A 13086-nucleotide genomic window follows, 5' to 3' on the forward strand; every position below is an offset into this window, starting at 1 on the left:
TTCATCCACAGACTAGTATGAGGGCTTGTTTTTTGCGCGACCAGTTGTCCTTTGTAATGACATAACTCATTATATCATAAAATGTATGACGCAACCAAAAAACACAATTTTTGTGGGGAAATTAAAACGAAAAACGCAATTTTGCTAATTTTGGAAGGTTTCGTTTTCACATCGTACAATTTATGGTAAAAATGACGTGTGTTCTTTATTCTGAGGGTCAATACGATTAAAATGATACCCATTATTACATACTTTTATATTATTGTTGCGCTTAAAAAAAATCACAAACTTTTTAACCAAATTAGTACGTTTATAATCCCTTTATTTTGATGACCTCTAACTTTTTTATTTTTCCGTATAAGTGGCGGTATGGGGGCTCATTTTTTGCGCCATGATCTGTACTTTTTTTTGATACCACATTTGCATATAAAAAACTTTTAATACATTTTTTATAATTTTTTTTTAAATAAAATGTATTAAAAAAGTAGGAATTTTGGACTTATTTTTTTTTTTTTTCGTGCACGCCGTTCACCGTACGGGATCATTAACATTTTATTTTAATAGTTCGTACATTTACGCATGCGGCGATACCAAATATGTCTATAAAAAATGTTTTTTACGCTTTTTGGGGGTAAAATAGGAAAAAACGGACGTTTTACTTTTTTATTGGGGGAGGGGATTTTTCACTTTTTTTTTACTTTTACTTTTACATTTTTTTACATTTTTTTTTACACTTGAATAGTCCCCATAGGGGACTATTCATAGCAATACCATGATTGCTAATACTGATCTGTTCTATGTATAGGACATAGAACAGATCAGTATTATCGGTCATCTCCTGCTCTGGTCTGCTCGATCTCAGACCAGAGCAGGAGACGCCGGGAGCCGCACGGAGGAAGGAGAGGGGACCTCCGTGCGGCGTTATGAATGATCGGATCCCCGCAGCAGCGCTGCGGGCGATCCGATCGTTCATTTAAATGGCGAACTGCCGCAGATGCCGGGATCTGTATTGATCCCGGCACCTGAGGGGTTAATGGCGGACGCCCGCGAGATCGCGGGCGTCGGCCATTGACGGCGGGTCCCTGGCTGCGATCAGCAGCCGGGATCAGCCGCGCATGACACGGGCATCGCTCCGATGCCCGCGGTTATGCTTAGGACGTAAATGTACGTCCTGGTGCGTTAAGTACCACCTCACCAGGACGTACATTTACGTCCTGCGTCCTTAAGGGGTTAATAATCAGAAAACTTCAGAGCTGAAATCTCTGTCATTTGCTGACTGGATGGTAAGTAGTGTATTTATACCAGGCTCTGTAGAATAATAACAGTCACCCTGCATTATTTATAGGAGCTAATCTTATCTATTACAAGGACCCCCACCGATCCCCATAACAATGTAAAAGTGTCACCCACTGAATCAGCGGAGTGGGCATCTGTAAAAAGGGATGTGTCAACATTTTGGTGCATGATTCTGGTTTGAAATAAGCCAACTAATAGTTGGTCTATGCTTGACAGTCTACACATAACCCAGATTCATCAGACAGCCCAATACACTTTGATTAATCTGGTGCATATAAAGACTGTCTTTCTACGTTTGCACTGTTTAAAGGGGTTTTCCAGGAATAGAAAAATAGAGGTCATTTCTTTCAAAAACTGCTCCCAGTCTGTCCCCAGGTTGGGTGTGGTATTACAACTCGGCTCCATTCAGTTCAATGGAACTGAGCTGCAGAACAACACCCAACCTGGAGACAGACGGAGTAGTTTTGAAAAGAAATTACCTCTGTTTTTCTATTCCTGGAAAACCCCTTTAAGAATTAGATGGCTTTAGGAAATTCTCTTAGGGTCTATTCACACGGCAGAATTTCCACCTCAAATGAAAGCCCAACAGACTTCTATGGGTCCGTACTCCCATTCACACTTCTGAATTTCCGTTTGCGCTCCCATGTGAATAGACCCTTAGTGTGTTTTAGTACTTTTATATATATATATATATATATATATATATATATATATATATATATATATACTTTAGTGTTTTTCACCTTCCAAATCACTTAACCCAATATTTGGAGAATTGATGTGATTGGAGGATTTTTCTTGAAGAGTGTAAAAAAAAAGAAAAAAAAAAACCACAAAAAATCCACCTCAGGTGCAACACACATTTACACATATTTTATTAAATGTGAAAAAAAAACAATAAAGAAAACTTCCCACCTAGTGCATGCTGCGTTATAAAAAATATTTAGCAACTGACCCAAAAATGTGCCTTAAGAAGAAAGCCACAAAAATACATTGTAGGCACATAGGTAGAGCATTTTACATTCCCGTATTGACTTTTAGCTAAAATTTGTCTGCAGCATTTTTCTGCAAAAAGAAAAGAGGGAGAAAAAGTAAAAACATTCAACAAAACCACTGAAAAATGTTTTTCTTTTTTTGAAAATGCTAGACGTGACATTAGCCTCATTAGGACAAACCCTACCCATATGCCCTACTAGCACTCGGGAACTCCATCATAAGAGAATGGTTTTAGCAGACTCAAGCCATTTATGTATTACATGTACTGCAATTTATCTGAATGGCCCGCATGTAATACTACATTCCTCTTGTAGTGGGCGCTGTTTGCCAGGAGCTGGGGCGGCTACAATCACCTGATTGCACAGTGACAATAAGGCAAATTTCATGCTGCATTACAGGGGTTATGCAGGAATAGAAAAACAGAGCTAATTTCTTTCAAAAACCTATCCCTGTCTGTCTCCAGGTTGGGTGTGGTTCTGCAGCTCAGTTCTATTGAAGTGAATGGAGCTAAGTTGTAAAACCCCACCCAACCTGGGGACAGACGTGGAGCTGTTTTTGAAAGGAATTAGCTCTATTTTTCTATTCCTGGATAGCCTCTTTAACCATTGTCCATTATTGTACTGGGATAGGTACGGCATATGAGTTACACAAATCCATAGACAGACCCTCATTACCACTTGTTGGCCAAAAGTGTGTAATTTTGGTCTCTGTTGGCAATGTACCTGTCAGAATTTACTGGATGAAACAGAGCAGACTTTCACCTTATTTTATTGAGTTTGATCCAGTATAAATATGGAAATTGTGCAGTATATATCTTTTTAACATAGGACCCCATACGTATGACTGACCCACCATAGGTATACGTCCGAGAGACACTGTGTCAAACAGTGTGAAAGTAGCCCAACATGACTCTTTTAAAGGGGTATTCCAATGAAAAACTTTTTTTTTCGTATGAACTGGCTCAAGAAAGTGAAACAGATTTGTAAATTACTTCTATTAAAAAATCATAATGCTACCAGTAATTATCAGCTGCTGAAGTTGAGTTGTTCTTTTCTGTCTGACAACAGTGCTCTCTGCTGACATCTCTGTCTGTCTCAGGAACTGTCCAGAGTAGGAGAAAATCCCCATAGCAAACCTCTCCTGTTCCAGACAGTTCATGAGACAGACAGAGGGGTCAGCAGAGAGCACTGTGGTCAGACTGAAAAGAACAACTCAACTTCAGCAGCAGGCTTCTGGAGCCAGTTGATATAAAAAATAATGTTTTTCACCGGAATACCCCTTTAATGATGAAAAAGAATTTGTATCTGTACCTTGGCTCTTTGGTTCTGAAACCAAACCTGAACAACACGCACGGTCAGACCCGTTTCTGCTGCCAATGTCTCCCTCACCTGTCAAATAAAAACACTATGTAAATACAGGGTAAGATGAGGAGGCACGGTGCTAAATCCTTTGAATCCCCCCCCCCCCCCCCCCCGAGTCTCTTTAGGACATAGTTGCAGGTTTCACTGTTTAAGCAGATGAGTGAAGAATTGGTCACTGCCCCTTTAAGAGTTGCTTTCCTAGCAGCTATACTAACTGAAAAGTCTCTTATGTGCCTGCTCTTCGCACTTGGTTAGTGGTGTTGCTAGTGGTAATGTACCATATATACTCAAGTATAAGCCTAGTTTTTCAGCACAATTTTTCGTGCTGAAAACGCCCCCGTCGACTTATACTCGAGTGAACTCTCCGCCTGTCAATCCCTTCTCAGTGGTCTTCAACCTGCGGACCTCCAGATATTGCAAAACTACAGCTCCCAGCATGCCCGGACAGCGATCGGCATGCTGGGAGTTGTAGTTTTGAAACATCTGGAGGTACGCAGGTTGTAGACCACTGCGGCCTTCGTCATCATCCAGACCCCCCTTTAGTTTTCTATTCACCTCCCCTCGGTGGGAAGGAAGGGTGAGCTGGTCTGTGAGGTCCCTGCGCATGAACGTCCCTGTGCGTCGTCGTCAAGGCAACATCACTAGTCCGGGGCCGGCGAAGAGATGGGCCTCCCGGTGAAGATGGAAAGCCTGGAACGACTAACCCTCCCCACCGGACGGTCCCTGCAGCATAGATGGCCCGGACCAGCTCACCCTTCCTTCCCACCAAGGGGAGGTGAGTAGAAAACTAAAGGGGGGTCTGGATGATGATGAAGGCCGCAGTGGTCTTCAACCTGCGGACCTCCAGAGGTTTCAAAACTACAACTCCCACCATGCCCGGACAGCCATCGGCTGTCCGGGCATGCTGGGAGTTGTAGTTTTGCAACATCTGTAGGTCCGCAGATGTTGAAGACCACTGATGAAGGGATTAACAGGCGGTGATGATGTATTTCCCACCCTAGGCTTATAGTCGAGTCAATAACTTTTCCTGCGTTTTTGGGTTGAAATTAGGGGCCTCGGCTTATATTCGGGTCGGCTTATACTCGAGTATATTCGGTAGTTGTATAGAGGATACAGAGACAAACCAATTAGATGCCCTTTACTGTGGAGGGCCTATACAGATTGGATAACTGTGGAGCAGATACTTGAACAGTACTCACAGTTTTGTGGCATGATACCCTATGTGCAGGGTGTAAGCTAAAGAAACTTCTGTGACGTCTTGAGTCACACAGGAATTACTCCGAACGTAGGTCCACAAAGAGAATAGTGTACGTAGAAGGGTCCTCCTGTCACTAGTAGATTCTCCTTCTTGGAGCTGGGACTGGAATAACGACACCTTCACAGTTTGGACTGGAAACAACCTTTTTGGTTGAAATCCTCCGACCTCCACACAGTGACATGATCGCTGGACATGTGACCTATATCTATCTCTGGTTAGATGCTGCTTGCAAGTGGTAAGATAGGTCTTAAAGGGGTACTCCGGTGGAAAAAAAAATTCTACTCAACTGGTGCCAGAAAGTTAAACAGATTTGTAAATTACTTCTATTTAAAAATCTTAATCCTTCCAGTACTTTTCAGCTACTGTAAGCTCCAAGGGAAGCTTCAGAAAGAAAAGAAATTCAAAAAGAAAAGAACTTCCTCTGGAGCATACAGCAGCTGATAAGTACTGGAAGGATTAAGATTTTTAAGTAGAAGTCATTTACAAATCTGTTCAACTTTCTGGCACCAGTTGATCAGAAAAAAATGTTTTCCACTGGAGTACCCCTTTAACTGAACTAACCAAACCTAGGAGGTACACTTTGACTAGGTGGATACTTTTCTGTGACTTTTAAGTCTACGCAGCAGGAACAGAACTCGGTTAAATGTAAACTTCCCTCTGGCTAGAGCCAGACTCAACTGGTTTTTGGTCCAACCCTCTGGGCAATGGGGGTTGGACTAGGGACTCCTAGTTCAAAAGCTTCTACATGGAAACAGACTGGGGAGCTTGTCATGTGACCAATGATTGACCCATCTGATACTAGATATGCAAATGTTTAACCCTTACACGTCTATTATACCTATATATGCTGTAATGGCAATGCAATATACAAAAAGACAGGCACTTAGCAACTTATATTTAGAAAGAGATAGTTCCTGGCACTTAAAGACAGACACACTGTCCCTTAAAATTTGGGCACAAAGCAGTGTTAACATACTGCTCAAACTATCTACTAATGGTGCAGGCACATATATGTGTCAACTAAGTACTATGTAAAAAATAAATAAAAAATACAGTGGCGCACTCACCGTTCGTGGTAAGACTTCTTTATTGCGAAAAACTCATCGGGTCCATAGGACAGGTATACAGGGGCACTTCTTGTCCTATGTACCCGATGAGTTTTTCACAATAAAGAAGTCTTACTACAAGTGGTGAGTGCGGCACTGCATCTTTTCTTTTGTGATATAGTAACTTCTTATATTTGCAGCTGGGATACAAGTATCGGGACACTGCATAAAACCATACAGTGTAACTATATTAATATTTTATACTGTTATAGTTTACAGAGAGACAGCTAGTTATGTGTGAGAACCATTGGTCAGTACCTTTCTGCAAGGCTTGGAAGACACCTCAAAGGATGCCTTAAAAGCTCTGCGCTGCTGTGTGGTGAGAATTGTTCTCGGCCTTTTTGATCGTTTCAGTTCCTTTGCTTCATCACTTCCTTTCCCTGTTCCTCCATCCTCATCTTCACTTTTAACTGGAAGCAGATAATATTTTCATTCATGAAATAAATTATATGATATTCATGTATATTAAATAGGAAAAGCTCATACCCTGGGATCTTTGCTAACTGGGTTTTATCTATATATTTATCAATCTATTTATATCATATCTATCTCATATCTATCTATCTATCTAATATCTATCTATCTAATATCTATCTATTTATCTCATATCTATGTATATATCTATATATCTATCCATCCATCTATCTATCCATCATATCTATCTCTATCTATCTCTTTATATCGCATCCCAATTTCATATCTAAATGTATGAAAGATAACTTAAAAACAATTATCATTCTTCTGTTTGGAAAAGATGATCTTTTCTTGAGCTATTTTCGGTCACTAACTAAATTGGCATCTATTTTGCATTGGCGATACTACAATATTTGTACTTACTCAACAACATTACCGACCACTAACTTGATGCTCATGCTGATTTGTTAACATCACCGGTAATTGTAGTCCAGCACTGGGTACATCTTCGGTACAGATACGTAGACGACATAACCATCTTAGTGTATAAATGTAGGTGGACCATAACTTACCAGATCCTGCTGGTGTCAGGCTGAAGGCACTGAGCATCTCTCTCTCCCTTTCGTAGTCACTTCGACACAACAGCTGTCCTTCTTTTAGGACAAACTCATCTCCTCGCTCTAGTCTTCGCTCACACTCGCAGCAGTAGAAGCAGGCCACGTGATACACATGGTTGAGAACGCGCATGATCAGTTCAGATGGCATCACTGTTTTCAGGCAGCTGTTGCATTTAGTAGCAAAAAGCCTATGAGATATGAAAAGTTATGGAATAATTAGAGATTCAGCCAATCGTGGATCCGAAAGCCTAAAAATCATTTGATTTGTCCTTATCAAGGCAATGGAGCAATTTTAACAGTGATATCTTGCACATTAACTGCAATGCAGCGTGACCCCACTATTTAGTGCAAGATCTCACTGATTTTGACATGGATTCAGCAATGCATGCTCAGGACACTGCAAGGCAAACTGGGAATATCCAACAGTTTTGTTGTCTGTCCTCAGTTCTGTATTCATTTAGCTTATTAAGTAAAAGAAAGAATATAACTACTATAAGGCTGCACCCTATATACAAGAATATAACTACTATAATGCTGCACCCTATTTACAAGAATATAACTACTATAATACTGCCCTTTATGTACAAGAATATAACAACTATAATACTGCTCCCTATATACAAGAATATAACTACTATAATACTGTCTCATATGTACAAAAATATAACTACTATAATACTGCCTCCTATGTATAGGAATATAACTACTATAATACTGTCCTCTATATAAAAGAATATAACTACTATAATACTGCTTCCTATGTACAAGAAACTAACTACAATATTACTGACCCTATATACAAGGATATAACTACTATATTACTGTCTCCTATGTACAAGAATATAACTACTATAACACTGCTGTCACGGTCCGGTCAGATGGCAGAGGAGACCTTAGGACCTTGAGAGAGACCTTGGGACCCTAAAACGAATGTACCTGGACCAGAGGAGAGATGCGTGGGCTGTACCAGGGGAACGGAGTCTAAGGGATTACTGGTTTTCACCAGAGCCCACCGCAAAGCGGGATGGTCTTGCTGCGGCGGTAATCCCCAGGTCGTTCCACCTGGTAGCGACTCAACTCCTCTGGTTGCTGAGGTAGACGCGGTACAGGAGGGATAGGCAGAAGAGTAGTCAGATGTAGCCATGGTCAACTACTATAATACTGTCTCATATGTACAAAAATATAACTACTATAATACTGCCTCCTATGTATAGGAATATAACTACTATAATACTGTCCTCTATATAAAAGAATATAACTACTATAATACTGCTTCCTATGTACAAGAAACTAACTACAATATTACTGACCCTATATACAAGGATATAACTACTATATTACTGTCTCCTATGTACAAGAATATAACTACTATAACACTGCTGTCACGGTCCGGTCAGATGGCAGAGGAGACCTTAGGACCTTGAGAGAGACCTTGGGACCCTAAAACGAATGTACCTGGACCAGAGGAGAGATGCGTGGGCTGTACCAGGGGAACGGAGTCTAAGGGATTACTGGTTTTCACCAGAGCCCACCGCAAAGCGGGATGGTCTTGCTGCGGCGGTAATCCCCAGGTCGTTCCACCTGGTAGCGACTCAACTCCTCTGGTTGCTGAGGTAGACGCGGTACAGGAGGGATAGGCAGAAGAGTAGTCAGATGTAGCCATGGTCAGGGCAGGCAGCACAGGTTCTAAGGCGGTAGTCACGGGCAACGGGTCGGCAACAGGCAGGGTAACACAGGAACAATAGGATACGCTTTCTCTAGGCACAAGGCACAAAGATCCGGCAGGAGGCTGTGGGAGGAGAAGGTATTTATGGGCAGTGCACAGGTGAATGCCTAATTAAGTCCAAACAGCACTGCCTATCACAAACCTTAACCTTTAATAACCACTTTGGGCCAGGCACCAATCACTGGTGCACTGGCCCTTTAAATCTAAGAGTCCCGGCGCGCGCACCCTAGAGAGCGGGGACACACACACCGAGACGCCGGGGCGCTGCCTGGGGACACACGCTGTGAGCGCTCTGAGGCCTGCAGGGGGCCCTAAGCGCTCAGCGTAACAGTACCCCCCCCCCCCTTTGGTCTCCCCCTCTTTTTGGTACTGAACAACTTGAGGATGAGGCTGCGGTCCAGGATGTTCTCCTCCGGCTCCCAAGATCTCTCTTCAGGACCGCAGCCCTCCCAGTCGACCAGAAATAGTTTTCTTCCTCTAACCACTTTGGATGCCAAAATCTCCTTGACGGAGAAGACATCAGATGTGCCAACCACAGGAGTGGGAGTGCTGATTTTAGGGGAGAAGCGATTAAAGATGGCAGGCTTAAGGAGGGAGACGTGGATCGAATTAGGGATCCTAAGGGAGGAAGGGAGATGGAGCTGATAAGCCACAGGATTTATCCTCTTCTTAATCTTGTAGGGTCCCAAGTAGCGAGGACCCAGTTTGTAGCTTGGGACCCTAAAACGAATGTACTTGGCTGAGAGCCACACTCTGTCTCCAGGGGGAAAAACCGGAGGAGCTCTGCGTCTTTTATCCGCTTGGGACTTCATGCGGGCTGAGGCTTGTAGAAGGGCAGTACCAGTCTCACGCCAAATGGCGGAGAAGTCCTGGATCAGCTCATCAACTGGGGGAACTGCTGAGGAGGTAGACAAGGGCAGAGGAGGTAGAGGATGACGTCCGTAGACCACAAAGAATGGAGATTTATTGGAAGCGGTGGAATTCTTGTAATTGTAAGAGAACTCTGCCCACGGGAGGAGATCTGCCCTGTTGTCTTGGCGAGAAGAAAAAAAGTGTCGGAGATAATCTCCCAGGACTTGTGTTACGCCGAGCGCTCCGCGTCCCTGCTCCTCCCTGGAGCGCTCGCGGCGTTCTCCCTTCTGCAGCGCCCCGGTCAGACCCGCTGACCGGGAGAGCTGCACTGACATTGGCGATGGGGATGCGATTCGCATAGCGGGACGCGCCCGCTCGCGAATCGCATCCCAAGCCACTTACCCGTCCCGGTCCCCGGCTGTCATGTTCTGGCGCGCGGCTCCGCTCTCTAGGGCGCGCGCGCCAGCGCTCTAAGATTTAAAGGGCCAGTGCACCAGTGATTGGTGCCTGGCCCAATCAGTCTAATTAGCTTCCACCTGCTCCCTGTGTATATAACCTCACTTCCCCTGCACTTCCTTGCCGGATCTTGTTGCCTTGTGCCAGAGAAAGCGTTTAGTGTTGTCCAAAGCCTGTGTTCCAGATCTCCTGCTATCTTCTTTGACTACGAACCTTGCCGCCTGCCCCGACCTTCTGCTACGTCTGACCTTGTCTCTGCCTAGTCCTTCTGTCCCACGCCTTCTCAGCAGTCAGTGAGGTTGAGCCGTTGCCGGTGGATACGACCTGGTTGCTACCGCCGCAGCAAGACCATCCCGCTTTGCGGCGGGCTCTGGTGAAAACCAGTAGCAACCCAGAACCGGTCCACCGACACGGTCCACGCCAATCCCTCACTGACACAGTGGATCCACATCCAGCTAGCCGAATCATAACAACTTGATTCACTCGTTCCACTTGACCGTTTGTTTGGGGGTGATGAGAGGAAGAGAAATCTAATTTCACTTTGAGCTGACCGCAAAGAGCCCTCCAGAATTTGGATACAAACTTCACACCACGATCAGAAACAATATGCGTGGGTAAACCATGCAGACGGAAAATGTGCTTGAAGAATTGCTTAGCCAGTAGTGGCGCAGAGGGCAGCCCAGGTAATGGTACGAAGTGTGCCATCTTGGAAAAATGGTCCACTACCACCCAAATGACAGTCATGCCATGGGAAGGAGGAAGGTCGGTCACGAAATCCATGGCGATGTGGGACCATGGGGTCTTAGGAATAGGAAGAGGTAAGAGCAATCCAGCTGGCTTCTGGCGAGGGGACTTGTCCCGTGCGCAGACCGTACAAGCTTGGACGTAGTCCGAGACATCCCTCTCCACGGAAAGCCACCAATATCTTTGGGTGATTAGCTGGAGTGTCTTCAGGACTCCTGGGTGACCTGCAAACAAGGAAGCGTGACCCCACTTGAGGATTTGATGGCGCTGACGAGGAGGTACATAGGACTTGCCAGGAGGAAGAGAGCGCAGGTCCACAGGAGCAACGGAAATCAGGCGCTCGGGTGGAATAACATGCTGGGGAGTAGTCTCGTCAACCACCACATCTGAATAGCGGGAGAGGGCATCTGCCCTGATGTTCTTGCTTGCCGGACGGAAATGGATCACAAAATTGAAGCAAGCAAAGAACAGGGACCAACGAGCCTGGATTGAGCCTCTGTGCGGACTGAAGATAGGCAAGACTTTTTTGGTCCGTGTAAATGGACACCGGATGGATCCCTCGAGAAGATGTCTCCACTCCTCAAGAGACAATTTGATGGTCAGCAACTCCCTGTCACCAATTGAGTAGTTTCTCTCGGCTGGGGTAAAGGTCAGCTAGTTAGGGTCCTGCCTCTAGGTGACTTCTGGGTGAGCACGGCTCCGGCACCCACGGAGGAGGCATCCACTTCCAGAGAAAAAGGCTTAGTGGGGTCCGGTCTGGAAAGTACAGGTTCGGTGGCAAAAGCGGCTTTCCAGGACTGGAAGGCTTCTTCTGTTTGAGGAGGCCCCGATTTGGGATTAGCACCTTTCTTGGTCAAGGCCACTATGGGAGAGACCAGGGTGGAGAAATGAGGGATGAATTGCCTATAATAGTTGGCAAAACCCAAAAACCTTTGGATGGCACGAAGTCCAGATGGGCGCGGCCAGTCCAGAACTGCGGAGAACTTAGCCGGGTCCATCTGTAAACCTTGGGCCGAAATTATGTACCCCAGGAAGGGCAGACTGAACCGCTCGAACAAGCACTTCTCGATTTTTGCGTAGAGGCGGTTTCTTCGAAGGCATGAAAGGACTTGGCGTACATGTTCCCGGTGTTGCTCAAGGTTTGAGGAGAAAATGAGAATGTCGTCAAGGTATACGACCACGCAGGTGTAAAGCAGATCTCTGAAAATGTCATTGATAAATTCTTGAAACATGGCAGGCATGTTGCAGAGGCCGAAGGGCATCACCAGGTATTCAAAATGGCCATCCCGAGTGTTAAAGGCGGTCTTCCACTCGTCACCCTCTCTAATTCAGATCAAGTTGTAAGCTCCACAGAGATCCAGCTTGGTAAAGATTCTGGCCCCACGCAGATGGTCAAAGAGCTCAGAGATCAAGGGGAGAGGGTAACGGTTCTTAACTGTGATCTTGTTAAGTCCTCTGTAATCTATGCATGGGCGGAGGGAGCCGTCCATTTTAGTAACAAAGAAAAAACTGGCTCCAGCTGGAGAAGAGGACTTCCTTATGAAACCCCTCTGCAGGTTTTCTCGGATGTACTCCGACATGGCAAGAGTCTCTGGTGGAGAGAGTGGATAGATACGACCCCGAGGAGGAGTAGTCCCTGGCATCAGATCGATCGGACAATCATAGGGTCTATGAGGTGGAAGAACTTCAGCTTGCTTCTTACTAAAGACGTCGGCAAAACTGTGGTAGGGTTCTGGAAGGCCTGGTGGCGGAGAAGCAACAGGGTCTTGCTTGACGGGTAGAGTCTTGAGGCAGCGGCCAAAGCAAGAGGACCCCCAACTCTGGATTTCTCCGGTGGTCCAATCCAGGACGGGACAATGGTGCTGAAGCCAGGGCAAACCAAGGAGAAGTTCAGAGGAGCAAAAGGGTAGGACTAAGAACTCCAAACTTTCAGTATGCAGAAAGCCAATGTCCGTCTGTAGAGGTGGAGTGCGGTACTGGACAGTAGCAGTAAGTCTCTCTCCATTGACTGTAGAGATGAAGAAAGGCTTAAACAAACGGAACACAGGAATTTGGTGCTTGTCTATCAAGGAGGCATGGATGAAATTGCCGGTAGAACCAGAATCCAAGAAGGCTGTGGCAGTGAAGGAAGACTTGGCAGGCACGGAAAGCTGCACAGATACCGTCAGGCATGGAGAGGAAGAATCCACACCTAGCAACGTCTCTCCTATGTTTACTAGGTGCGTGCGTCTCCCAGAACGCGAAGGACGCAGAGGACAGT

At 45.1% G+C, this 13086-nt stretch overlaps 1 protein-coding gene across 3 annotated transcripts in view; it reads right to left on the reverse strand.

The window, feature by feature from the left end:
- LOC130367815 (LIM homeobox transcription factor 1-alpha-like) overlaps positions 1-13086 on the reverse strand; it is a 184612-nt gene that overhangs the window by 6757 nt on the left and 164769 nt on the right. For all 3 annotated transcript variants that reach the window (XM_056570638.1, XM_056570640.1, XM_056570639.1), the window contains 3 exons: positions 7004-7236; positions 6276-6427; positions 3603-3680 (listed from right to left, as the gene is read on the reverse strand). In XM_056570638.1, coding sequence (XP_056426613.1) covers positions 3603-3680; positions 6276-6427; positions 7004-7236 — 463 coding nt within the window. The remainder of the gene's footprint in view (positions 1-3602; positions 3681-6275; positions 6428-7003; positions 7237-13086) is intronic.

The sequence above is a fragment of the Hyla sarda genome, chromosome 4, assembly GCF_029499605.1.
Source record: "Hyla sarda isolate aHylSar1 chromosome 4, aHylSar1.hap1, whole genome shotgun sequence".
Taxonomy (NCBI): domain Eukaryota; kingdom Metazoa; phylum Chordata; class Amphibia; order Anura; family Hylidae; genus Hyla; species Hyla sarda.